Genomic DNA, 24070 nt, shown 5'->3' with positions numbered 1-24070 from the left:
CCACTTAGTTAACGGAATGGCTCTTGAAACTGCCAGCTCATTGCATAACCTCTGGTTCAGTCCCGGTAGATCTCGATGCCAATGTAAACGGAGCGAGCTTTAGCGTAGTGTAATCCTTCTCCGCTACCTGGGGTATTATTTCTGATTCTGTCTTCTTGAGACTGCTTAAACTAAGGTATCGTGGTGAGATGATATACAACCTCTTTTGTCCACCTTCGGGGCAGGAGGATGGTTGGGGTTGGAAGTGGACCAGAACCCTGCAGTTTTGACCTTGCATGGCTTTTGCCATTCCCCATTCTCCTCCCGTTCAAGTGTTTCCACCTGATTGTAACCAAGATGGCCAAGACTCATGCATCTGAGTACAATAGTAGACTGGAGAGAAACTTGGTAGGTTAGAGAAAGTGAATACCGTGACCGAAACTCCTTGATACCTACGTGACTGGGAGTTAGCTGGTGTTCCATGCTTTGTTACTCACCTTCCAGGTTACTTTGGATGGTGTACTGTGTAAAGTCCGGGGACCGAGGAAACGAGACAGGCATCCCTTGGAAGTTCAATGCATACCGCATGAGCACCTGATGGTTCGACAGTCGCAACCTACCTGATAATTGTTCACCTTGATTATCCGTAGTACCTTAGCTACCGTATGCATACTTGCGCGCAAAGACCGACAACTCTTTCGAGAACCTATCCAAGTTGTTTCAACTCAATGTTTCTGTTGCCGTGTATTTGGTCGAGTTAGCTGCAAAACTATGATACGGTTCCCTGCACGAGTCAAGTGCTTGTCCAACCTCAAGGTCCGTGCTCACTGGAACCCTCTTACGGATTGTTACGCCCGTTTCTCCTACACGGCTTAACTTACACGTACCCTTGTAACCATTTTTTCTTAGCCCCTGACTTCCATGAACAACAACTTCACTAGCATCTCTCCCTTCTCGCGTTTCTTTACCACGGGCAACACCTATTTCACGCCTCAAGAGCTCAACCACTGCACGTCCTCAAGCTGTCGTACGTTGGTGACGCCATCTCTTAGAGTGGGAGCGGCGGATCTGAAGCGCACTACTACCACTGAAACTTACGGCACCGTGACCGCCTAACGGCGCCGTTACCGTATTCTTTCGCGAATGCCTTCCCGCTTCGCCCAGAGCAGCGCACCCACTTCCTCGTTCCGCTGCCCGCGTCCTCTAGCTGCACCATTGTTCGACTGACCGTGAACGGCGTCCCTCGTTTCCCAAGCGCACCCCCGGAATTACTGCTGGCCGATCGCAACGAGAGTTGGCTTTGACACCCCGACTCCGCAGACTACTGTGTGAACTCCGCATCCCACCGCTGCTCCTCCAGCTCCGCCCACCCAACCGCGTCCAATGTCGGAAAGCTATGATGTCGGTACCAGAGCGTGGCAGCCCGACCCGACCGAGGGCTGGGTTGCATCCGAGGTCATCAAAAAGACGATAGACGGGTCAAAAGTCTTGCTCGAGTTCCAGTTAGAAAATGGCGAGGTAGGCAGCTCATACTTTGCGCTGCGAGGTCCCAATCTGGCCTGTCCTGATGGCTGATCTCTATCGTGTCCATAGACCAAGACACTGGAGGTCTCCCTGGAGGCCCTCCAGTCTGGGAATGACCCATCGCTGCCACCGTTAATGAATCCTACCATGCTCGAAGCCAGCGATGACCTGACGAACCTCTCCCATCTCAACGAGCCTGCCGGTAACGAAACTCCTTCGCTGCCTGAGTGTTGAGGAGGAGAATACTAACGCTGCGCCTCGGATCAGTCCTCCAGGCGATCCGGCTTCGCTATCTCCAAAAAGAGATCTACACATACTCCGGCATCGTGTTAATAGCAACCAATCCTTTCGCTCGGGTCGACTCCCTCTATGTTCCGGGCATGGTTCAGGTCTATGCCGGGAAACAGCGGGCTACCCAGGCGCCTCACCTGTTCGCCATTGCTGAGGAGGCCTTCATGTATGCATCTGCGCTGCCAGCAGGCCGGATCTGGCTAATGGATGCGGTGCTTGTTGCTGACCGTTCCTTAGGGACATGTTGCGAGATGGCAAGAACCAGACCATTGTTGTCTCCGGTGAGTCCGGTGCCGGCAAGACTGTCAGCGCCAAGTACATTATGAGGTACTTCGCGACAAGAGAACCCCCCGACAGCCCGGGTTCGAGGGTGAAGAAGGGACCAGAGGCGATGAGCAAGACGGAGGAGGCAATTCTTGCGACGAACCCGATTATGGAAGCGTTCGGAAACGCCAAGACGACGAGAAACGACAACTCGTCGCGCTTCGGCAAGTACATTGAGATCATGTTCGACAAGGGCACCAACATCATCGGTGCCAAGATCAGGACATATCTTTTGGAACGGTCGAGATTGGTCTTCCAGCCGCTCAAGGAGAGGAATTACCACATCTTCTACCAGCTGGTGGCCGGCGTGTCGGACAAGGAGCGCCAAGAGCTTGGCCTGTTGCCGATTGAACAGTTCGAGTACCTCAACCAGGGCAACACTCCGACAATCGACGGTGTGGACGACAAGGCGGAATTTGTCGCGACGAAGCAGTCACTCAAGACGATCGGCGTAAGCGATGCGGACCAGGCCGAGATTTTCAAGCTGCTCGCGGGCCTGCTGCACTTGGGCAACGTCAAGATCGGCGCATCCCGGAATGACAGCACGCTCTCGGCGACTGAGCCGTCCTTGGTCAAGGCTTGCGACATCCTCGGTATTGACGCGCCCGAATTCGCCAAGTGGATCGTCAAGAAGCAACTCGTCACGCGCGGAGAAAAGATCACGTCAAACTTGACCCAGGCGCAGGCTGTCGTCGTCAGGGACTCGGTTGCCAAGTTTATCTACTCGAGCCTGTTCGACTGGTTGGTCGATGTCATCAACCGGAGTCTTGCAACAGAGGAAGTGCTCAACAGAGTCCAGTCGTTCATTGGTGTGCTCGATATCTACGGTTTTGAGCACTTCGCCAAGAATTCGTTTGAGCAATTCTGTATTAACTACGCCAACGAAAAGCTGCAGCAAGAGTTCAACCAGCATGTCTTCAAGCTCGAGCAGGAGGAGTACCTCAGGGAACAGATCGACTGGACCTTCATTGACTTTGCCGATAACCAGCCCTGCATCGATCTGATCGAAGGCAAGCTCGGCATCTTGTCGCTGCTGGACGAGGAATCAAGACTGCCCATGGGCTCTGACGAGCAATTTGTGACAAAACTGCACCACCACTACGCCGCCGACAAAAACAAATTCTACAAGAAGCCCAGATTTGGCAAATCCGCTTTCACCGTCTGCCACTATGCGATCGACGTTACGTACGAATCGGAGGGCTTCATCGAGAAGAACCGTGACACGGTTCCCGATGAACACATGGCAATTCTTCGCGCCTCAACCAACAAATTCCTCACTACGGTGCTAGACGCGGCCTCGCAGGTGCGGGAGAAGGACGTTGCCTCAGCAAGCTCGACGAATGCGGTGAAGCCGGCGGCAGGAAGGAGGATCGGTGTCGCTGTTAACCGCAAGCCGACACTGGGTGGCATCTTCAAGTCGTCACTGATTGAGCTCATGAACACGATTAACAGCACGGATGTGCACTACATCCGGTGTATCAAGCCGAACGAGGCCAAGGAGTCGTGGAAGTTCGAGGGCCCCATGGTGCTGAGCCAGCTCCGTGCTTGCGGTGTGCTGGAAACAGTTCGCATTAGCACTGCAGGTTATCCTACGAGGTGGACCTATGAGGAGTTTGCGCTGCGCTACTACATGCTGGTGCCGTCGTCGCAATGGACCTCGGAGATCAGGGAGATGGCGAAGGCCATCCTGAGCAAAGCCCTCGGCACCAGCACGGGCAAGGGCTTGGACAAGTATCAGATGGGCCTGACAAAGATCTTCTTCAGGGCCGGCATGCTGGCGTTCCTCGAGAATCTGCGGACCAACCGCCTGAACGAGTGCGCCATCATGATCCAGAAGAATCTCAAGGCCAAGTACTACCGCAAGAGGTATCTGGCCGCCCGGGACTCGATTGTTGCCTTCCAGTCTGTGACGAGAGCCCACAAGGCGCGGATGCAAGCTCAGGAGTTGCGGACACTCAAGGCTGCCATCACGATCCAGAGGGTGTGGCGTGGCCAGAAGCAGCGGAAACAGTTCCTGCGCATCAGGAACGACGTCGTCCGCGCCCAGGCCGTCTTCAAGGGGTACCTGCGCCGGAAGGAGATCATGGAGACCCGGATGGGCAACGCCGCACTCATCATCCAGCGGAACTGGCGGTCGCGGAGGCAAATCCGGGCGTGGAGGGAATACCGCAGGAAGGTTGTCATCGTCCAGAGTCTATGGCGCGGCAAGCGTGCTCGCAAGGACTACAAGGTCATGCGTGCCGAAGCGCGCGACCTCAAGCAGATCTCTTACAAGCTGGAGAACAAGGTGGTAGAGCTGACGCAGTCCCTGGGCACCATGAAGGCGCAGAACAAGGAACTCAAGACGCAGGTGGAGAACTACGAAGGCCAGGTGACCATCTGGAGGAACCGACACAATGCGCTCGAGGCACGGGCCAAGGAGCTGCAGACCGAGGCCAACCAGGCCGGTATCGCTGCGGCGCGCCTGGAGGCGATGGAGGCCGAGATGAAGAAGCTGCAGGCGAGCTTCGACGAGTCGGTGGCCAGCGTCAAGAGGATGCAGGACGAGGAGCGGCAACTGCGGGACTCTCTGCGGGCTACGAGCTCGGAGCTCGAGGCTGCGCGCCAGGAGAGCCAGCGCCACGAGGCCGAGAAGAACTCGCTCCGGCAGCAGCTGCTCGAGCTCCAGGAAGCACTCGAGCAGGCGAGGAGAAACGCTCCCGTCAACGGCGATCTTGTCAACGGCCATTCTCCCGCTCCCGCTGCGCCCGCTGGTCTTATCAACCTGGTGTCGTCTAAGAAGCCCAAGCGGCGGAGCGCGGGTGCTGAGGTTCGTGAGCTCGATAGGTACAGCATGGCCTACAACCCCCGCCCCGTCTCGATGGCCGTGCCTGGCATGAACCGCCAGACCACGCTCTCCGGGTCGACCTTCATGCCGGGTGTTGATAGCATCGAGTTGGAGCTCGAGTCCCTGCTTGCCGACGAGGAGGGTCTCAACGAGGAAGTGACTCTGGGCCTGATCCGCAACCTGCGGATCCCGTCGCCGGGCAGCAACCCCCCGCCCTCGGACAAGGAGGTTCTCTTCCCCTCGTACCTCATCAACCTGGTCACGTCGGAGATGTGGAATAACGGTTACGTCAAGGAGTCGGAGCGCTTCCTCGCCAACGTCATGCAGTCGATCCAGCAGGAGGTCATGCAGCACGACGGCGACGATGCCGTCAACCCTGGCGCCTTCTGGCTCTCTAACGTGCACGAGATGCTCTCGTTCGTCTTCCTGGCGGAGGACTGGTACGAGGCCCAGAAGACGGACAACTACGAGTATGATCGCCTGCTTGAGATTGTCAAGCACGACCTCGAGAGCCTCGAGTTCAACATCTACCACACGTGGATGAAGTCGCTCAAGCGGAAGCTCAACAAGATGATCATTCCTGCCATCATCGAGTCGCAGTCCCTCCCCGGCTTCGTCACGAACGAGAACAACAGGTTCCTCGGCAAACTTCTGCAGGGTAGCAACCAGCCGGCGTACAGTATGGACAACCTACTGTCGTTCCTCAACAGCGTATTCCGCGCCATGAAGGCTTACTACCTCGAGCACTCCATCATCATGCAGGCCATCACGGAGCTGCTCCGGCTTGTTGGCGTCACGGCGTTCAACGACCTGCTCATGCGCAGGAACTTCCTCTCGTGGAAGCGTGGCCTGCAGATCAACTATAACATCACCCGTATCGAGGAGTGGTGCAAGAGCCATGAGATGCCCGAGGGCACTCTCCAGCTTGAGCATTTGATGGTGAGTGCTTATCCCCATCCTGACATGCTTGGCCGACGCCTGAGCTTTACTGACCCTTTCTTCAGCAAGCCACAAAGCTCCTGCAACTGAAGAAGGCCACCCTCAACGACATCGAGATCATCCAGGATATCTGCTGGCTGTGAGTATTCCGTGCTGCGTGGGTCCCGTTGAGCGTACACTAAATACTATTCTTTCTTCAGGCTCTCGCCGAACCAGATTCAAAAGCTGCTTAACCAATATCTCGTCGCCGACTACGAACAGCCCATCAACGGCGAGATCATGAAGGCCGTTGCGTCGCGCGTGACGGAGAAGAGCGATGTCCTACTCCTCCCTGCTGTCGATATGGACGACAGCGGGATGTACGAGATTGCCGAGCCCAGAGTGATCACCGCCCTGGAGACCTACACCCCATCTTGTACGTCCATCTGCCCTTCTTCCCTTCCCAACTCTGGAATCTCAGCTAACGTGCCGACCCGCCCAGGGTTGCAAACCCCGCGCCTGAAGCGCCTCGCCGAGATTGTCTCCCAACAGGCGATCGCCCAACAGGAGAAGCTCGAGTATGGCTCCCAGGTGGGCGAGGAAGCCGGCGACTATGACGGCCAGAGCTTCAATGACATGACCGAGGTGGACGAACGCGACTACGGGCACGAGCAGGGCCAGCAGCGCCCGGGATCTGTCGTGGCTGGCACCGCCTAGGAGGTGGCGACATTCGCCCTGACGACATTGTCTCAGTCTCAGTCTCAGCCTCAGCCTCAGCCTCAGCCTCAGCCTCAGCCTCAGCCTCAGCCTCACCCGCTCTTCCCGGCTGCTGTGTCCCCGCCGAGTACCACTTTACCCAGGCAAAGGCAGAGGCCTGCCTCGGTGCTGCTCAATCCGTCGAAGAACGGCGGGTGATAGTGGTAGTAGTGGTGGGAATGTGGAGGGTCATGGATCGATGGGGTATCAGATGGTGAGGACTAGGAGTACGAGCAGGAGTGGAAGCCGGGGTGGGTGAACGGCTAGCTGCAGTTGGAATTGTGGGTGGGAGAGCTTATCGTGATGCGCTTCTGGGATACTCATCAGCCTGGGAATGGGGATGTTCGTCTTTTGCCGGTTCGGGGATATCACGCATTCTTGCTGCTGTTGTTTCCCTTGTCCTTTTTATTCTCCAAACCACACCCCTTCTGGTTCTCGCTCAGTTCGCCTGCTCGCTTCCCACCGGAACGCATAGTCGGCGACAGTGTTGGACTTGGCTTGTTTTGCTTGATGATGGATGGATGAGGATGGTTGGTAGAGTGATGGGACCGAAAGGGCGATCTGTTGATGTCTTATGTTTAATGGAAGTCGAAGGCAGGGCATGAAGCTCATGTGATTACAGGATAGAGGATACTTTGTCAAGAGCTCGCGTTTGAGGAGGAAGAGAGATCGATGGAAAGATCTGTAAATGAGATGCGCACGAGTCGCCTCAAGGGGAAGAGACCCGTAGTGGTGTACAGGCAGGATTTAGCTGCATGTATGGGCGGAACGCATTGCATTACCGGATATCTGACTACCTGAACTTCTGAATGAAATACCCAGTACTGGGTAAGGCATTCATCCAAATTGCGAGCCCGTGTCGTACCGTCCTGAAGACATGAACCAGGCAGCTTCCAGTCGAGCACAGTGGGGATCTCTGGTGTCCGCACATTCCCCGAGTCCCTCTCAAATGCAACCTACACCTAGCAAAAATAATTTTTGGGCGGGCCCAGCAGCAACTGCAACAACTCACTTACACCCACCCGCTCACATATGTACATACCACTGGATCAAACCCCGAAACCGCTGGACAAACTGGAACCACACTCTTGCAGAAGAGGAGACGACAGAGCTACAAAAGAAAACCACAAAATGTCGCGCAGCCTACCTAATGTCATCATCACGGGCACGCCCGGCACCGGAAAGACCAGCCACTGCGAGCTGCTGGCCGAGCGCACGGGCCTTAAGCACATCTCTGTCAACGACGTGGTGAAGGACCGCGAGTGCCATGAGGGCTGGGACGAGGAGTATCAGAGCTGGATCGTGGACGAGGACAAGGTGGGTTTTTCTATATCTCTTTTATATCATTCTTGATGTTTTTCATTTTGGTTTTACTCTGGTTCTACTCTACATGCATCAAGATCGGAATGAGGGATGTTCAGGTTGACTTACAAAGAGATAACCCGGCCTAGCTCCTTGACGCCATCGAAGACGAGGTCAAGCAGGGCGGGTGCATAATAGATTGGCACGCGTGTGACCTGTTCCCAAAGAGCTGGATCGACCTGGTGGTCGTGCTGCGGGTGGACACGGCGACGCTGTATGATCGGCTAACAGCGAGGTGAGTCAGGCCGGACATCACAGGAGAAATCCCTTGATGCATCCGTTATCTTGCTATGTAACAATCCGAGGGGTTAATGCCGCGCTGATATCTGTTTCTATAGGAAATACCCAGAGGTAAAACTCCAAGAGAATATCGACTCAGAAATCATGGACGTTTTGTTGCAGGAGGCGAAGGAGTCGTATGACGAGGAGATTGTGGTCGAGCTGCAGAGCGTGACGGCGGACGAGATGGAGAGCAACGTCGAGAGGATTGAGCAGTGGTTGGAGCAGTGGAAGAAGAACAATGCTACCTAGTGTTAAGAAAATCTAGCAAAAGTCCAACCTCAAATCCACGAGACATGCCAGGATGAACAACATGGACTACTATTCTGATATTCCACAGTGCCCGAAACTTGGGAGCTCCAGGGCCCCAGAGCTTTTCCCCGTATTTGTATGTATATATTTATGTCACGGTCGGTACGGGTGTCGCCCCAGCCGGGAGTCGACCCCACTTGAACGGCCTGAGTGGGGCAAAGTCACGTGACCCACAAATTGGGAATACCTTGTAATTCTGGGTCGGCCACCCAGAACTTCTTCTTTTCCTTCCTTAGGCTTAGTTTCACGGAATTGAGTGGCACATACAGCCGGCCTGACCCTGTAAGCTGTACCCTACCGTCACAATTTACATCAGATTCACTGCCCGACGGTGGGCCTGCAGCAATCGAGGCCCGACAATATCTTACACGCTAACGTTACTATCTGGCCGGGACGAACGCTAGTGGAGATCAACAACCCTCCGGGGTTTGTTTTGTTAGTCTGATTGACTTACCAGGGCACAGGCAAATCTGTCGATCGACGATATCGCCACAACAGTAAGTCACTTTCCTAGCAATTTATATGGGGAACAACTTACTCTACGATCGACAACAGACTCTCAACAGCCCCGTCAATGCAACACCGTTCCAGACACTAAAAAATCACAGGTTCGACCACATACTGGCCAGTTGAAGCCCCTGTTACTCCCTTGCTCTGCTAGTGGCTTGGCCGTACCAAACTAACAAAACAAACCCCGGAGGGTTGAATAATCCGTACGGATACACTATGCGCTCTTAGTTACCGTAACTTATGGTATGTATTGTACCATACCTACTTACCATTAGTGTTTAAAGCGCCTCTTAGCAACCCACTATAAATAACGGAGCCCCCTTCCGTAAACAATCACACTACGTACGAAGACCACAACTCACTCCTTACTAACGGGAACACTACTAGTAGTAGCCCAGAGCCCAAGATGACGACTCCAACAGCAGCCCGCCACATCGTCAACTTCATAACCGGCAACGCCGGTAAGCTGGGCGAGGTGAAGGCGATCCTCGAGCCAGCGATCCAAGTCGAGAGCCAGGCCTTGGATCTGCTCGAGATTCAGGGTACTGTGGAGGAAGTGACGCTTGACAAGTGCCGACGGGCAGCGGACCTGGTAAGTTAATAAACTTCGCTCAGATATATGTGTGCTTGTACAATGCAACCCTAAATAAGCTAACGAAAACTTGCCCCCATGAAAACAGATCGAAGGGCCTGTCCTGGTCGAAGACACATGCCTGTGCTTCAACGCGCTGAACGGGTTGCCGGGGCCATACATGTATGTACCTACCTAGCAATACATCATACCACATGCAGTCCAGCTAGAGTGAGGGATGTCCTGACAACAGCCTGCTTGCCTTGTCTAGCAAATGGTTCATGAAGTCCATCGGCCACGAGGGCCTCAACAACCTGCTTGCCGCCTACGAAGACAAATCCGCCAAGGCAGTCTGTACGTTCGCCTACTCCCCCGGCCCGGGCCATGAGCCGATTCTGTTCCAGGGTATCACCGAGGGCAGGATTGTGCCGCCTAGGGGCCCGCCAGTGTTCGGTAGGTCTACCACAGCATTTCGCTCTCGCTTAACTACCTTACGTTAGGGGGTTCTTCGGAATCGTGCTGATATAAGGAATTGATATCAAGGCTGGGACCCCATTTTCGAGTACGAGGGACAGACGTAAGCTGGCTCTTCTGTTTCCAGTCACTTGCATCGGGCCGTTCACTGACTGCTGTGACAGATATGCCGAAATGGACAAGGCAGAAAAGAACAAGATTTCGCACCGCGGCCGGGCGCTGGCAAAGCTCCAGGAGTGGTTTGCAAAAGAAATGACGTCCTGAGAAACTACCTAACCTATGGTGTAGACGATGACACAATGAATCATAATCGCTTCGCCGTAGTGCACACAACGCTTGCCATTTGCTGCTTTGCTCATGCCGGATGCACCTGGCCCGAACGGGACACCGGTGCTAAAATCTCCTCAGGTGTCGGGCCCAGCGCTCTAGCTCGCGACTAAGCGTAGCAGCTCGAACTCCCTGTACGCTCGAAGGTACCTATTCCCCCGACGGTAGAGCTTCAAAGGCAGATCCGGCAGTGGATGGACAAACTTCTTCCCAACAAGACGTAGGATGGAGGAGGAGTCGTGGAAGGAAGGATCGAACACAAGCAGCTGCTTGGAGCCGTTCTTGAGTTTCTCCAGGCCGATGATGGTCATGGAATGGCCTGACACAGTTACGTCAGCAGGGATTCGCAACAGCAGTACAGTGAAGCAAGATCGCTTACCGGCATGCTGAAAGTAAAGTGGCGGCAGATTCGTCCTCCGGATGCGTTGCGTTGGATCCTCAACCCCTGACTGGAAGTACTCCTCGACGTATTCCATGAGCTGTGCTTCCGACTTGCCAGGCTCCCGATGGTCTATCGCCCGGCACTCGCATGGAATGCCCAGCAAAGCAAACACGGCCAATGCCTAGTGAGCGCTCTCGTTAGCGATATTGGCGGTTGCGTGGCTGGAACAGGTGGTGTATGTACCTCAGGCGTGCCAATGTATTTTCTAGTCCCCCTAATACCGCCCGTCTCAACACGACCTTGCGCGTTGATTCCCCGATCCCATGCGGTTTCTATGTATTCCTGGATCTGGAAGATGGAAGGGATGGCGCCTTTGAAGTGTTCGTGACCTTTCGAGTTCGTATTGATGATCCAGGACGCCAGCATTTGGATGTTTCGGTACCCACAAAACCCTCCTTTGCCAGTGCGTTAGTTACTGCGGACAAAACTACCTTAGATAACTTGACGGTCGGGACGCATACCCTCGCGCTTGAGCTTTGACACGTGTTGCACACATGGGTGGCAGAGGTAGGCGTACTTTGTCGACGAGCTCTGCTCGAGCAGCTGGGCCAGGACCGGGATGACATCTAAAACAGTTAGTTGGGGAGCCAATGCCGAGCTCGATCAACGGCGCTCATGTGCTTGCTCACCTTGCGCCGTGACTTGGCCCTTTTTCCTCAGCAGGTTGACTAGCGAGTCCGGCATGCGCTCCTCGTGTGCGTATTTTCCCAGCTGTGCCCTCTGCAGAGTCCGTTAGCCAGATCCGGCAGCATCATCGGCGGGATGTGCATGGAGACCACTGACACCTAGGCGCCTGCCACGGGTAAACGAACGGGTATTAGATCCGACGCCAGCCTGCTTTCCATCTCGTGTGAGCGACTTAGGCAGAAACACATTGACGGTCAAGGCGCCGGGCATCCTAAGCAGCTGCCGCCAAGAGGAGATGGCTTTAGCCTGGCGCTCGCTCGTGGAGCTATGGTTGGGCTCTCGGTTTCCTTCTGCCTCGCGACGAGCCCTTGACGGCCCAGATGACAAAAGCTCCGCTTCCTTTGTTGTTGCGTGTGGTTCTGTCGACGGCGCAGATTCGTCTTGGAGGTCATCGCTAGACTCTTCGGCGTGCAGCTCCATGTGGTATTCTAGCTCCTGAAGCGGAAGAAGCTCACCGCAGCCGTCAACGGGACATTCGGTATACGGGGTGTCCTCGGGAGTGTCGATGCTGGCTGGTGACCAATCTTCCTTCACAACGCATGGCGATTCCCCTTCGGCGTGCAATGTTTCCATGTGCTGGTAGGGCCGTCAGCCATGCAAGTCTGCAAACGTCGCCCAAAGACTCACCAGTAGCATTTCATATTCGCCTGCTTCATTGGTCCAGCCACAAAACGGGCAAACCAACGGTTTGCCCTCGCCCATTTTCTTTGATCCCCGTCGTCTTTGTTCGTTCGAAGCTGTCGGCTAGGGCATCCGTCGAGGATGACCGGTAAGTGATGGGGTTCTAAAACATAGACACAATAATGCAAAGGGCGGCGATGATCGCAGGGATCACAACAAGGCACAAAGCAACAAAAACAAAGCTGATTTCGACCTCGTAAATGGTTAGTTCTTCAACCCCCTGGAGTCCCTCGAGATGCAGTTGTTGAGATGTGATGATCTCCATTGAGAGTGCAAGCTTTGCCATGGTCGGTGCGTAGGATGATGAACTGCGTGGTGGTTGGAGGGGATGAAGGAAGACTAGTAGAATCATCGGCCTCTTCACCCTTCAAGAAGTACGAAAACGAGCTCTTCCTTCCAGATAAGCGGAGCGTAGTGCAAGTACGACTAGGCTGTTGACAATAAGTTGAGGAAACTACGCCGGAGGAGATTAGTCGAGGAACAAAGAAGCGGTGGCTGTGGGCTCTAAGCGTTTTCTTCCTTACCTCACTTGGGCAGCTACAAGGTGACAATCAAGCGACAGAGGACTATTCATTCAAAAGGGGAGCTAGAAAGTGAGGAATCGTCTTTTAGAGGGAATGATGTGTTGTGTAAGCTTGAAGGTTTGAGAACCAGTCGACGCTCTGCAAAAAAGCGCCCTAATAACGTACCTATGTACAAGTACATGGTGAGTCGTTACCAGTTTCTTCCTGCACTGTGCCACGCCCGCACAAATTGGTTCGCGCTAACCCTATAGGAGACGACGGTGTGTGGTAAGAGAACCTGAAGATTGGTACTATAATGTCCTGCTCCTATCGTTCAGTTTGCTCGTTTGCTCTTCTGCTTTTTCTTCCTGAACGATGTGTTATGACCTTGGATCGTTAACCACGGAAACGTGGTTCCCACCCAAATACGGGGACATGCTAGGCACAGTGTAAGTTCCGGTTGTGAGGTGGATGGATCTCATCCGATACGGAGCATCCGAACCTTTATTGCACTTAAAGTTCGTAGCATCTCTGATCCGCGAGCACGCACGTGGCATCTTGGTATATACGTGATGCTCTGTACTTGTACAATACATACATAAAGTACGTCAAGAGTACCTATACATACTATATAAGTATGGTATACATAAGAGTACGGAAGTACGTGCAACACACCCATGTGGTATATTACCCTGTACTGTACCGTCATATATATGTATTGGGGTACCGTTCAAGTCGTTGACCACATCTTCTGTTCTTCTCCTCCTGCTGAAGAGTTTGGAGAGAGACCGGCGCCAGCTAGCGCCACATAATCTCAGTCCAACCGTCGACGATTTCCGGGGAAATCTGCGTCCGAAGCTGTCAGCGCGACGTACACGCGACTAAGCACGAGACCCAGCCGGTCAGGAAGGCATCGAGCACTCATCCGGTTACGGGACGGTATTGAATGACACCATGGGCATTAGTCGATTGGAGCCTTCGCTGGGTTCCGTACTATTGCCGGAAAACTGAACGTCAGAGCTTTCCGAGGAACCTGAAGGTTGGAAGCGGATGTCGGCGGCCTCTGTCGGCCACCTTTACCCGAGTGTTAAGCTCACCGTCAAACCGGGTAGGAGCCGACCCGTTCAACCCTCACGGAAGACCCCACAACGCCGAAAGCCGATGCATACTAGTAATACTGCGCACCGTGGTTGGAAGTGTTGCCGAGTGGATGTTACACGGGCCGCCTTTTAAATTAACCCGGCGTGTTAGTACTCGATGCCAACCGGAACTTGCGGCGGGAACACCTTCGGCTCGCTCCGCACACCCTAAGTCCGTCACCGGCTGCTCGCGGGGATGCCTTTTCCATTCGTGCTTACACCACCACCCCGGAAATGGCGCCTTGCTGAAATGTAGGTGCCTAACGAGGGCTGTACAGGTGACGAATGCGTAAAGCAACTTGAAGCTTTCGCCTGCAATTGGTCTGTTGAAGAACCCGGCAACGTTCACATCCCACATCTGAGGCGGTAAACCATGGATCTGTTCCTGGCCCAAACGGTGGGAGGCCAAGCGGACCAGAGTCGAGATTCGAATATCAGCAGGCGGCCCCAGATGTAGATCCATATGGAAGGAAATAATGGATGAATGCAGTATAGGACTTTCCCAGCCACACAATACGGTGCATACTCGATGATAAGCTAACTTGGAACTGACCCCAAGGACTTCGGATCGGAATGACTGCATGTGGTAGGTAGGTAAGTAGGGGTCGGATGAATGAGACGCTGCTAGACAGCTCTAGAGGAGGCTGTGTCACATGTTGCTGAGTAACCGTTGCAGTCCTGTCATCGTGGTATTCCCGTATAGGGTGCACTTCAATGCGGAGTGAGGTCGAAGTCATCATCACCCATGGGAATCAAGAGCGGATATAACTTGGCACCGAACTTAAGGTTTAGCGTATACCGAGAGGATGGAACGCTCCCTCTTTTGTATGTAAGTCGAGACGCAGAGTTAGTCTTGGCGTAGTCTTGGCTCTGAAGATTAGCTCCTTCACTTACACAGCAGGACCGCAATGAGCCAGCCACTAAAACGGACATTCCATGGTGAGCTCTGCTTCCAAGACTCGTCAACAGGATGGGAGCTCGGGAGGCTAACTGCAAGTCGACAGGATGCCTGACATGCCGCCGAAGAAAGGTGCGGTGTCTGGGCGGGAACCCGTGCCTGAACTGTTCCCGCATGAGCGTGACCTGCCACAGCTCTTTCGATACCAACCTCCGCATCCGCATCTCGACACCAACAGGCCAGAAAGACTTAGAAGCGAAACCTCCGGCCCAGAAGTCGAGAAAGGCACAGAAACCGGCCAGCCCTGCGGCACCAGCTCCTGTGATCGTCACTGACAGTAGCGTTCCTCTCGCAACGAGCTGGCCTTCTCCGGACGGGCCTTTCCCACACCATGCCGCCGTCTTTGACCCCGAACAGTCGAATTTTGACACCCTCGCCGCCCCTTTAGCATCCGCCCAGGAAGCATCGTACCTCAATCCTTTGCAACACCCGGCAATATGGGATGTGGGCACTTCCCCGCTGGACAGCCAGCCCTTCGAACATGCTTTCAACCCATACTTGGAATCACAACCCGCAACCCCATTTATATGTCCGCCGCTTTCTCTCGATTCCTCAACCATGTGGGCACCAGACTTCCAGCATACCAGTTCACCCTTCGCTTGGAATGCCGCCTCCTGGAATAGCCTGGAACAAGAAGAACTGGGTAGGGACTGCCGACTGGCTGGGACGCAGCCGCCACAGGGAGCTGGATATCGGGGATCAAAGGGGTGGTGATAGGATGAGTAGGATGAAGCCCGAAATTGACTCGCTGTGATACGCAAAGGAGAAGAAGGCCATGGCAGGGTAGGATTTTGCCTGCGGATCTAACGAGATCATGAATGAAGCAAACGGACGAGGGACTCCGAAGGAGACGAGTGACTAGGAGGATTGACTTGTGTTGAATATGCGAATAGCAAGGGTGGGAGGCTAGGCAATATATCATGGAAGAAATAGGTTATGATGTTAGTGATGGAATACTCTAGTAGGACCTTGCGGCAACACTGGGTGAATGGCCGTCATCAATTTCAATCTAGTAACGTGGACGCAGTATACAGTACGAAATAATCCGCAATTCGACAGTATTCACCTATCCGAGTTTGACCCCGCTGACTCACACCGATAAGTATACCTGGGTTATCGATAAGAACCTGGAAGCAATGACTGTGATCCGACCCCTGATCTTGAACCCCACCGGTCCCTTCACCCCGCGAAACAATATTCTGCCATTCTGCCCCGCCATTCAACACTGCGACACCATCGCCTATCAACTTCCCGCGCCTTCCTCTCCTCTCCTGTCTTTCTCCTGCCCATCTCCTGCCCAAACTCATATTGTGTGAAGCTCCGCCGTAGGACCAGCCATAAGATGCTTGACGTCAATGATTTCAGTACGAAGTTCCTCAGCCTTCCTTTCGTCCACTGCCGGGCTCTTTCACTCCGCACACGATCATAGCTTGGTGTAGTAAATGTCCGCGTACGAGAGATTAACCTAGGTCTCCAATAGTTGCCGAGCGCGGCGGCAACCCCGAGTTAATCAGGGCAAGCCAACGCAAGCGACATGCCAGTGTAGCGGCTGTCGATGAGGTCATCGAGATGTTCGAGGACCATCGCAAAAGTGAGTCAAGCCACTGTCCCTGCTGATGCCTTTGTTGGCGACTCCATCTCTGACATGCTTCGATACAGCCGCTTATGCTGCCACCCAAATCAATGCCAAAATCAACGAGGTTCAGAAGCAGATTGGTCCCAGGAAGAAGGCATGCGCTTCCTCCCATCGCCCTCGGTCGGCCATTTTCTGACGACACACGCAGGCCAAGGAGGATGTCACCGATCTCCTAAAGCAGAAAGGTTGGAAGGCTAAATGACTGGGGTTGATTGATGCTGACCACATGCCTCAGCCGACCTGGAGAAGGAGAAGAAGGATCTGCTCGCCTCGGCAGCCGAGAAGGAGAAGCTTTTGAAGGCCAAAGTCAGGCTTATTGGCAACATCGTCCACGAGTCTGTCCCTGTCTCCGACAACGAGGTCCGTCCAGACGATCCATTATCCAGCGCCGACCGAGAACTGACCATGAACAGGATAACAACCGGGTCGAGCGCACCTGGGCGCCCGAGGGCGTCCTCTTCGAGAAGCGCAACGTTCTGTCCCGTGAGCACAGTGCCGCGTCCGAATGGCTCAGGTAATATCGGGCTGACAGAGCAGGGAACAGACCACGAGGTTCTCGACAAGCTTGAAGGTTACGACCCCGAAAGAGGAGTGAAAGTTGTTGGCCATCGTGGGTACTTCCTGCGTAAATGGGGCGTGTTCCTGAATCAGTATGGCTCCTCTTTTCACACATTCCTTGTAGTATTCTGACAGTGTTATCTAGGGCTTTGATCAACTACGGGCTTGAGTTCCTGAACGACAGAGACTATATTCCTTTGCAAACTCCGCAACTCATGCTCCGGGATCAGATGGCGAAGACTGCCCAGCTCTCACAGTAGGCGCCGACCCCGACCCGTCCTGAATAGCTAGCTCTAACTATGAGTTAGATTTGATGAGGAACTGTACAAGGTGACGGGAGACCAGGCCGACAAGTATCTCATCGCGGTATGTGATGCTCCAGCTAGCCCCCTTCTCTGGAATTCAAGCCATGTTCCCCGCTAACTGGTGACAGACTTCGGAGCAGCCCATCAGTGCCTACCACAGCGATGAGTGGCTGCAACCCAAGCAGCTTCCTCTGAAGTAAGGAGCGCAGGATGTCAATCACGGGACGTTCACTTACCGTGCACAGGTATGCGGGTTATTCAACTTGCTTCCGCAAGGAGGCCGGCGCGGTAAGTCTCTGGGATTGTGTGTCGCTATGTGCGCGACTTGACTGACCCTCACGTAGCACGGGAAAGATGTATGGGGTATTTTCCGCGTCCATGAGTTCACCAAGGTCAGTAACAGAGCATGCTGTTTTCCTACATGATTCCCTAACCTCTGCTAGGTCGAGCAATTCTGCATCACGGATCCCGAGAAGTGAGTCCGCTGGGATGAAATCAACACTGAGCCGTCATCTCACAGCAAGGATAGGTCCTGGGAGATGTTTGACAGCATGATCTCGACATCGGAGGAGTTTTACAAGTCTCTTGGCATCCCTTACCGCGTCGTAGCAATCGTCTCTGGCGCTTTGAGTACGTAGTACTGTATTCAGTCTCATGTTAACTAAGCAGCCTACTAACCCAGATCCTCTAGATAATGCCGGTATGTTGGCCTAGTAGAAGGGCCTGGTTTTCTTGCTAACAGAGTTATAGCCGCGAAGAAGCTTGACCTCGAAGCCTGGTTTCCCGTAAGGCCACAAGGTGCTCTGTTTTGACAGACCCTAGATGCTAACATTGTCCGTGCCATAGCACCAAGGAGAGTTCAAGGAATTAGTCAGCTGCTCGTGAGTACCACTGCAACAGCACTTTATGAAATCTGTTGATGGTGCTAACCTTGCCACGCAGCAACTGCACTGACTACCAGAGCCGCGACCTGGAGATCCGTTTCGGTATCAAGAAGCAGACGGATGTGAAGAAGACCTATGTCCACTGCTTGAACTCTACTCTCTGCGCTACAACGAGGACAATCTGCGCCATCTTAGAGAACTTCCAGACCGAAGATGTAAGCTACATGAGTGCCGTTCCTTTGCTGGCCCGACTAACTATTGTTCAGGGTGTTAGAATCCCCGAGCCCCTGCGGAAGGTAAGGCAATGCGAGAATGATTATCTAGGGAGCTTTGAATACTGACGCACTTAGTACCTCCCTGGCGCTCCCGACTTCATTCCCTTTTCGAAACCAGTGGTGGAGAAGAAGGAGGTCGTTGTGAGATGAGGGGTGGGTGGAATATTCTATCTGCGATATGATGGGGGTCGGTCAGGACCACCTGCGGTTTGGCATGGCTGATTTAAATCATGCGATCAAGATATCCGGGAATAGAAAGGAGAGTTGGCGTCATATCACTGGGATTTGATCGAGCGCTGCTGTATCTCGATACTATTTGTCCTCGATGAGTCCCAAATTCCCATTAATTAGGAGCTGTAAACGTAGAGACAGAGCAGGGTGCAACTGTCACGACCCCTCATCGTACATCAAACGTTTGATTATGCCCATCCATCAGCATTGTCATGCCGAACAACCCGATGAGCCATCATGAATGCCATCATCTCCAAATCTCACGCCAGCTCTCCTAGCATCCATCCTGCCAATGCAATGTTGTTCCGCCGATGGGGACACGGTGGAAAAGAGACCGCCCGCCACACGTCTCCTTCACAAGGCACGAGCCCATTACGAAGCCTTGGTACCCTCAAACGTAATAGGGCCGGGGCGGGGTCTGGCCGGTCTGTCCACGCATGGCTCACTCTCTCACTTTCCCAGTTAGTCCCCCTCCGCCTTGTGGGTGATGTCATCGTAGAATGAGCCGACCGATGCCTCAGGCTTGTTCCACCCAACTGCTAGCCTCACATTCCTGCCGCTCACATGACAACGCACTTGCCGCCGCCGGACGGCTCGCTTGGATTTTGAGACTTCTCGACTTCTCCTATGAGAAGCTCGAATGCTTTGGCCACGTTCTCGTTGTACCGCGCGCTGGCCTCGGTCCAGGCGCAGTGATACTTGTCGGCCAGCGCCTTGCCCTCCTCGGGCGTCACCTGCCGCTGCTCGGGCCGCAGGTCGCACTTGTTGCCCACGATGCAGATCGGGACGCTGTCTGTGCCCTGTGCGTGGCGAGGTCAAAGAGTGTTAGTTGATGTGCTGAAGGGACAGGAGAGAGGGGTAGGTAGGTAGGTAGAGATGAAAAGGGAAGAGCAAAGTGACGAACGAGATGGTTGAGGATCTTGTCCCTGATAACCTGGACCATTTCGAATGAGGGCAGTGACGAGACGCTGTACACGAGCATGTAGCCGTGGATGCCGATGAAGTGCTTGGAGTTCAATATGCTATATTCATCCTGACCCGCCGTGTCCACGATCTCGGTCGCATACTCCTGGCCCTTGTAACGAATCTCCTTGCTGAAGGTATTCTCAATTGTCGGGTAGTAACTTTCAACAAAATGCCCGTCAACGTAGCGGACTGCGAGAGAAGATTTGCCTATACAAGTCGCAAATATGTTAGTGGCACGTGCTGGGTTTGGAGTGAAGGAGGAAAAGAGGACAATCGCGCACCGACTGAACGGCTGCCGACGATGGCGATCTTCCGTTGCTTGGCGAGTGTCGATGGCATTTGTGCTGTTGGGTACCGCGACAGTATTTCGGTGATTGATGGTATTATTTTCGTGAATTACGGTCGCACTGCGATCCGATGTGAGGTGATTTGGTGCGATGTGATGCGATTAGATCAGAGTACCCGACTTTAAATTGGTGCAGTGGTTGGCTTGATGAGAGTGAGGGGCAGAAAACGAATGTCGGTAGGAAAACGACGTCACAATGGGCAACTTGAAGTCGGCAACAATCCCAAGTTACCAGAAGCTGGAAAAAGGTCGATGCTTTTGACATGCCTCACCCAGGTACACCAGAGGTGATCAAGCAGCGAGATCAAGTTACGCAATGCGTGTTGAGTTCGACAGCTCTTATTGTATTGTGCAGCACCAAGCTGATCATTCACGAGTCGTACGCAGTTCCGATAACCGCGATAACCAACCTTCCGGGGCTTCTAGGCCCGACGGTGGGGAGGGGCGCGCGGCCAAGCGGCCTTGGCACTGGGCCAGCGGCCCCACTGCGGCTCATGGCATGATGGAAGTCTGCATCCGAATTCAACCAGCGTGGATGCCATTGGATGGTTTTGTTGACGGCCGCATGGATAGCAGCATGTGACTCGGTCCGTCCCAAACCACAAGGAGTGTGATGGCCTCTCGAGTGGATGTTCGCTCGCCACCCATAGATATGAGTGTATTGGAGAGTCACATTTCTATTCAATGCCGAACTGCCGTTGGAGCCCTAAGATCATTGTGCCATTGCATCTCCGGAGAACCTAGGTCTCTGCCATTATCATTCCCTCGTGCCTGTGTCATGTCCTTGTTCCAAGTCATGTAAACGTTCGGTTCGTCCAAGCATAGCAAGGTCCGTCACAACACCCATAACATCAAAACCAAGACTCGTCGGAACCGCCGCCCCTTATGCAAGGCATGTATTTGCCCAGCCTCACTCAACTCCCCAACGCCCCATGAGAAAGATATACAGCAGAAGTCCAATGGCCTTTAACGCAGAGCTGAGAGCTGATCCGCCAGATTCTGTAAACGAGTGAGGGAACCAGATCCGGAGCTCTCTGCAGGTTGTGCCTCGGCAACCTTGCGATGGAAAGCAATGAATTCATTGAGAGAGTCAATCAGCGGCTGGATGTTGCGTTTGGGATGAACAGAGACGAATCTGTCCCTGATCGAGTCGCTCAGACATAGGTAACCAAGGAGGATTGAAAGATAGCCCAAAGCAACATTGAGCTGAGTCTTCTCCATCGAGTCGGCCTAGCGATTTGTCAGCGACTGGATCTGACTATGAGCCCCTACCACCAACGTACCTCTGCTGTTTTGGAGTGGTTGTCGGCAAAAATGCGGATCAGCTCGTTCAGGGGCGATCCCGCGCCATCGCCCCGTTCTTCGAGGCTGTTTGACGCAGGAGGATAGTATACACAGAAATTGATCATTGCTCCCAGCATCATGATGAGAGACTCTAGGACTTTGGACATAAACGAGTCGACCTTCATCGAACACACAACCATTCCGAAGGCGCCGCAGGCCGAAATGGCAAGCCGCTTGAGTAGACCCTTGTTAACAAACAGCTGAGAAGCCTCGCCGTTGTGGTTCGTGATGTTGAGAGATATCCTGAGGATCAGACTGGCGAGGTCGCCGAGCTGTTCAGTGGGTTGTTTAAGGGCGGTTTCCAAAACATCTGCCGCAATCGGGGCGTATTGTTTGGTCCATGCCGAGCGTAGCGGGGACTGCATGGCGCTGGCTGAGTGGCCTTCGAGGACATAGAGTGCGAAGTATAAGTCGCAGGACTCTTGTTGATTTGACAAGTCCCAGCACGCCGAATTCGAGACCCCATCAGCCAGGATCGAGAACAAGCGATCCGTAACTGCCTTGGAAAGCAACTCATCCTCAGCAGACGCGTGGACTGGTTGCCGCATAAGTAAGTCTAGACATTTCAGCGCCAGGGTCCGGGGCGACAACGACGTTGGCGAGAAAGGCTCCCAAACAGGCAGCCCCAGGATCGAGGATTTTATTGCCGCCAATGTCAGCTGGCCATTCCTCGAAACATTCTGCTTCCGGTCCTTGCCTAGCTGGGCGATGTCTGCTGTATGCTCAAGGAGCTTCCCCACGAGGGTGGCAAGGCCTTGTGAGCGAAGCCGTTGGATTAGGAGACCGGAGGTAGTAGAGGCGAGAAGTGTCGTGACTATGGCCAAGATTGCATATCCAGAGACCAGATCTGTTTCATTCCCGAGAGACTTGAACAAGCTCTCCCCGCCGCTGTGATTGCGGAACTGGAGCCGGAAGTCTTTGTGCTTCATCTTCTGGGCTACCTCAAGCAATGCGCCTCTCCGCAAAGACGAGGTCTCGTCTGACGGTGAGCCGACCCTATCGAGAATATCATCCATTTCATCAGCGAAGCGACTGTTTGCGCCGGCTTGCCTCAGCTCGTGGATACTCCGAACAGCACCGGTATTGGCGGTTTCTTCATCTTCATCAAGGTATGAAAATGTGTTGATGGTGGAGCTCTTCGTCAGACGCCCAAAGTTAAACAGCGCTCCGCCCGTTGAACCACCCCCAAGGCCGCCAAATCCAGCCCCTTCCAGCAAGGGGTCATCATCAGCCAACATTGATCTCTGCTGGCTGTACGTGAACTTAGGGCCTGTCTTCCTGGTGGCCAGGGCGGGACGGGCGATAAGCTTTTGTTGAGCCAGAGACGATGTCGTATGTGGGCTGGAGCTTTGCAAAGCTGGCGGTGGCTCTATATCCAGGAACTCGGATATTTGGGAAGATGGTTCCTCTTCAGATGAAGTAGTTTCTTCCTCCGCCTGTGCCGCAAGGGTATCAATCAGGCGCCTCTTTCGAACTCGCGGAATAACAGGAGGTTGAGGGTTGGCACTGGTGGATGCGATTGGTGGGCGTGATGCCTTCGAAGCGGGCTTAGAGGAAGGTTGTACAGAGAGACGAATGGGAATTTGTTGCTTGTTTGCCCCAGAGTCCTTGGAACCAACGCTTAAATTCTTCAATGTCCGAGATGTTTTCACCGAGAATGGCATCAACGGCGCGACATCATGTTCAACGCTGATGTCTCGCTCAGGGGTTCTCCGCCGTGACGCGGTAGTTGGGCTCGCATCCCGTGATGATTTCGGCATTTCTCTGCCAGCCGGTGGTCCTGGCGACGATGCGCTACCGGGGGAAGAGTCCGGAGTTGAATACGGACCGGTAAATTTCCCACTACTAGATGGCTCCCGTGTAACTCTCCGTTTCTTCGTCCTCGTGGTTTCCTCCTCGAGTTCCGACTCGATGTCATAAACATCGCGAAGTGGTTGACTGTGTGCCTTTTCAACGGGCTTCTGACGGGCTCCAGAACCGTATTTACGAATAGGCTGCTGTTTGACAGTTGTTGATCTGACAGTGCGCGACGAGAGGCGAGGGGGTTCAGGTGAGCTGGATTGCGACTTGGCAAAGGATGTTGGGATCGCTGGTGCCGATTCTGCATGCCTCAGTAATGCCGGCCTTGCCGCGTTGGCTTTCCTCCTCCCTGCTTTTCCGTAGGTTGTGACTTGCTTCTTTGAAGGCGGAGTGAAGCCGAAATCGTACACAGAGTCGACATTGCTGGCCATCATCTTCGAAGACATCGCAGCCAATTGGGCTGCGCGGTCCTGTAGCTCACTCGCTGGAGATGTATTTGAAAAGCAGATGACCTCTTAGCGCGGCATTACGCTGAGCCGCCTCTAGATGGATCTGGGCAGGAGAACCTCTGGAAAGTGTGTTGTCGATTCCACGCGACAGCCAAGAGTGTCGCGGGGTTTGGACTGGCGCTGTTGTGATTGAAAGGAGAACTGCAGGCAATGTTGAGACGTAAAAGCGTCAATGTATTCATGCGCGCCAAAGTGGCCACTTCTAGGAGCCGAGAGCGGTGTTCTGCGATCACTTGTGTGATGAATGAAAGATTGGTTCATCCGATTCGCGACCCAGCGACACTGTTGTTGTTTCAAAACAACCCGGGTAATTCTTGACCCCACTCGAGCCCCACACTACCGCTTTCCGGAA

General features: G+C 53.9%; 8 protein-coding genes across 8 annotated transcripts; 5 read left to right on the top strand and 3 right to left on the bottom strand.

Annotated features, from left to right (window-relative positions):
- Positions 1-1229: 1229 nt before the first annotated feature.
- Positions 1230-6751, top strand: B0T15DRAFT_114851 (P-loop containing nucleoside triphosphate hydrolase protein). The gene is made up of 7 exons (XM_062861542.1): positions 1230-1497; positions 1573-1705; positions 1771-1960; positions 2032-5884; positions 5950-6023; positions 6085-6299; positions 6366-6751. The coding sequence occupies exons 1-7, from the start codon at positions 1363-1365 to the stop codon at positions 6578-6580; spliced, it is 4815 nt and encodes a 1604-aa protein (XP_062724443.1). The 5' UTR covers positions 1230-1362; the 3' UTR covers positions 6581-6751.
- A 720-nt stretch (positions 6752-7471) lies between these two features.
- B0T15DRAFT_524940 (AAA domain-containing protein) lies at positions 7472-8635 on the top strand. Its single transcript, XM_062868808.1, has 3 exons — positions 7472-7936; positions 8071-8216; positions 8320-8635. The coding sequence occupies exons 1-3, from the start codon at positions 7652-7654 to the stop codon at positions 8510-8512; spliced, it is 624 nt and encodes a 207-aa protein (XP_062724442.1). The 5' UTR covers positions 7472-7651; the 3' UTR covers positions 8513-8635.
- Positions 8636-9488: 853 nt separating this feature from the next.
- Positions 9489-10391, top strand: B0T15DRAFT_392336 (putative inosine triphosphate pyrophosphatase; the record flags this gene model as incomplete). Its single annotated transcript, XM_062864626.1, has 5 exons — positions 9489-9674; positions 9763-9836; positions 9925-10106; positions 10197-10230; positions 10292-10391. The coding sequence occupies 5 exons, from the start codon at positions 9489-9491 to the stop codon at positions 10389-10391; spliced, it is 576 nt and encodes a 191-aa protein (XP_062724441.1).
- A 161-nt stretch (positions 10392-10552) lies between these two features.
- On the bottom strand, positions 10553-12285 carry B0T15DRAFT_483270 (peptidase family C78-domain-containing protein; the record flags this gene model as incomplete). The annotated part of the gene is made up of 7 exons (XM_062866150.1): positions 10553-10773; positions 10834-11017; positions 11080-11291; positions 11358-11462; positions 11526-11616; positions 11680-12159; positions 12211-12285. The coding sequence occupies 7 exons, from the start codon at positions 12283-12285 to the stop codon at positions 10553-10555; spliced, it is 1368 nt and encodes a 455-aa protein (XP_062724440.1).
- Positions 12286-14702: 2417 nt separating this feature from the next.
- B0T15DRAFT_524931 (uncharacterized protein) lies at positions 14703-15929 on the top strand. The gene is made up of 2 exons (XM_062868807.1): positions 14703-14845; positions 14911-15929. The coding sequence occupies exons 1-2, from the start codon at positions 14815-14817 to the stop codon at positions 15576-15578; spliced, it is 699 nt and encodes a 232-aa protein (XP_062724439.1). The 5' UTR covers positions 14703-14814; the 3' UTR covers positions 15579-15929.
- Positions 15930-16206: 277 nt separating this feature from the next.
- B0T15DRAFT_483269 (uncharacterized protein) lies at positions 16207-18672 on the top strand (the record flags this gene model as incomplete). Its single annotated transcript, XM_062866149.1, has 19 exons — positions 16207-16228; positions 16345-16455; positions 16524-16564; positions 16649-16685; positions 16736-16860; positions 16914-16983; positions 17045-17150; positions 17204-17314; positions 17367-17424; positions 17492-17559; positions 17609-17651; positions 17708-17755; positions 17807-17838; positions 17893-17993; positions 18114-18148; positions 18210-18244; positions 18306-18462; positions 18514-18543; positions 18598-18672. The coding sequence occupies 19 exons, from the start codon at positions 16207-16209 to the stop codon at positions 18670-18672; spliced, it is 1305 nt and encodes a 434-aa protein (XP_062724438.1).
- Positions 18673-19285: 613 nt separating this feature from the next.
- Positions 19286-20193, bottom strand: B0T15DRAFT_114390 (P-loop containing nucleoside triphosphate hydrolase protein). Its single transcript, XM_062861540.1, has 3 exons — positions 20001-20193; positions 19658-19926; positions 19286-19553 (listed from the first exon to the last, which is right to left on the bottom strand). The coding sequence occupies exons 1-3, from the start codon at positions 20056-20058 to the stop codon at positions 19314-19316; spliced, it is 567 nt and encodes a 188-aa protein (XP_062724437.1). The 5' UTR covers positions 20059-20193; the 3' UTR covers positions 19286-19313.
- A 420-nt stretch (positions 20194-20613) lies between these two features.
- Positions 20614-23064, bottom strand: B0T15DRAFT_524895 (wings apart-like protein regulation of heterochromatin-domain-containing protein). The gene is made up of 2 exons (XM_062868806.1): positions 21349-23064; positions 20614-21295 (listed from the first exon to the last, which is right to left on the bottom strand). Exons 1-2 carry the CDS (start codon positions 22645-22647, stop codon positions 21032-21034), a joined length of 1563 nt encoding a protein of 520 aa, XP_062724436.1. The 5' UTR covers positions 22648-23064; the 3' UTR covers positions 20614-21031.
- Between the last annotated feature and the right edge of the window lie 1006 nt (positions 23065-24070).

Source organism: Chaetomium strumarium (assembly GCF_033439665.1).
Source record: "Chaetomium strumarium strain CBS 333.67 chromosome Unknown B0T15scaffold_2, whole genome shotgun sequence".
Taxonomy (NCBI): domain Eukaryota; kingdom Fungi; phylum Ascomycota; class Sordariomycetes; order Sordariales; family Chaetomiaceae; genus Chaetomium; species Chaetomium strumarium.
Note: the sequence above shows the minus strand (reverse complement) of the source record. Positions and strands in the feature narration are given on the sequence as shown.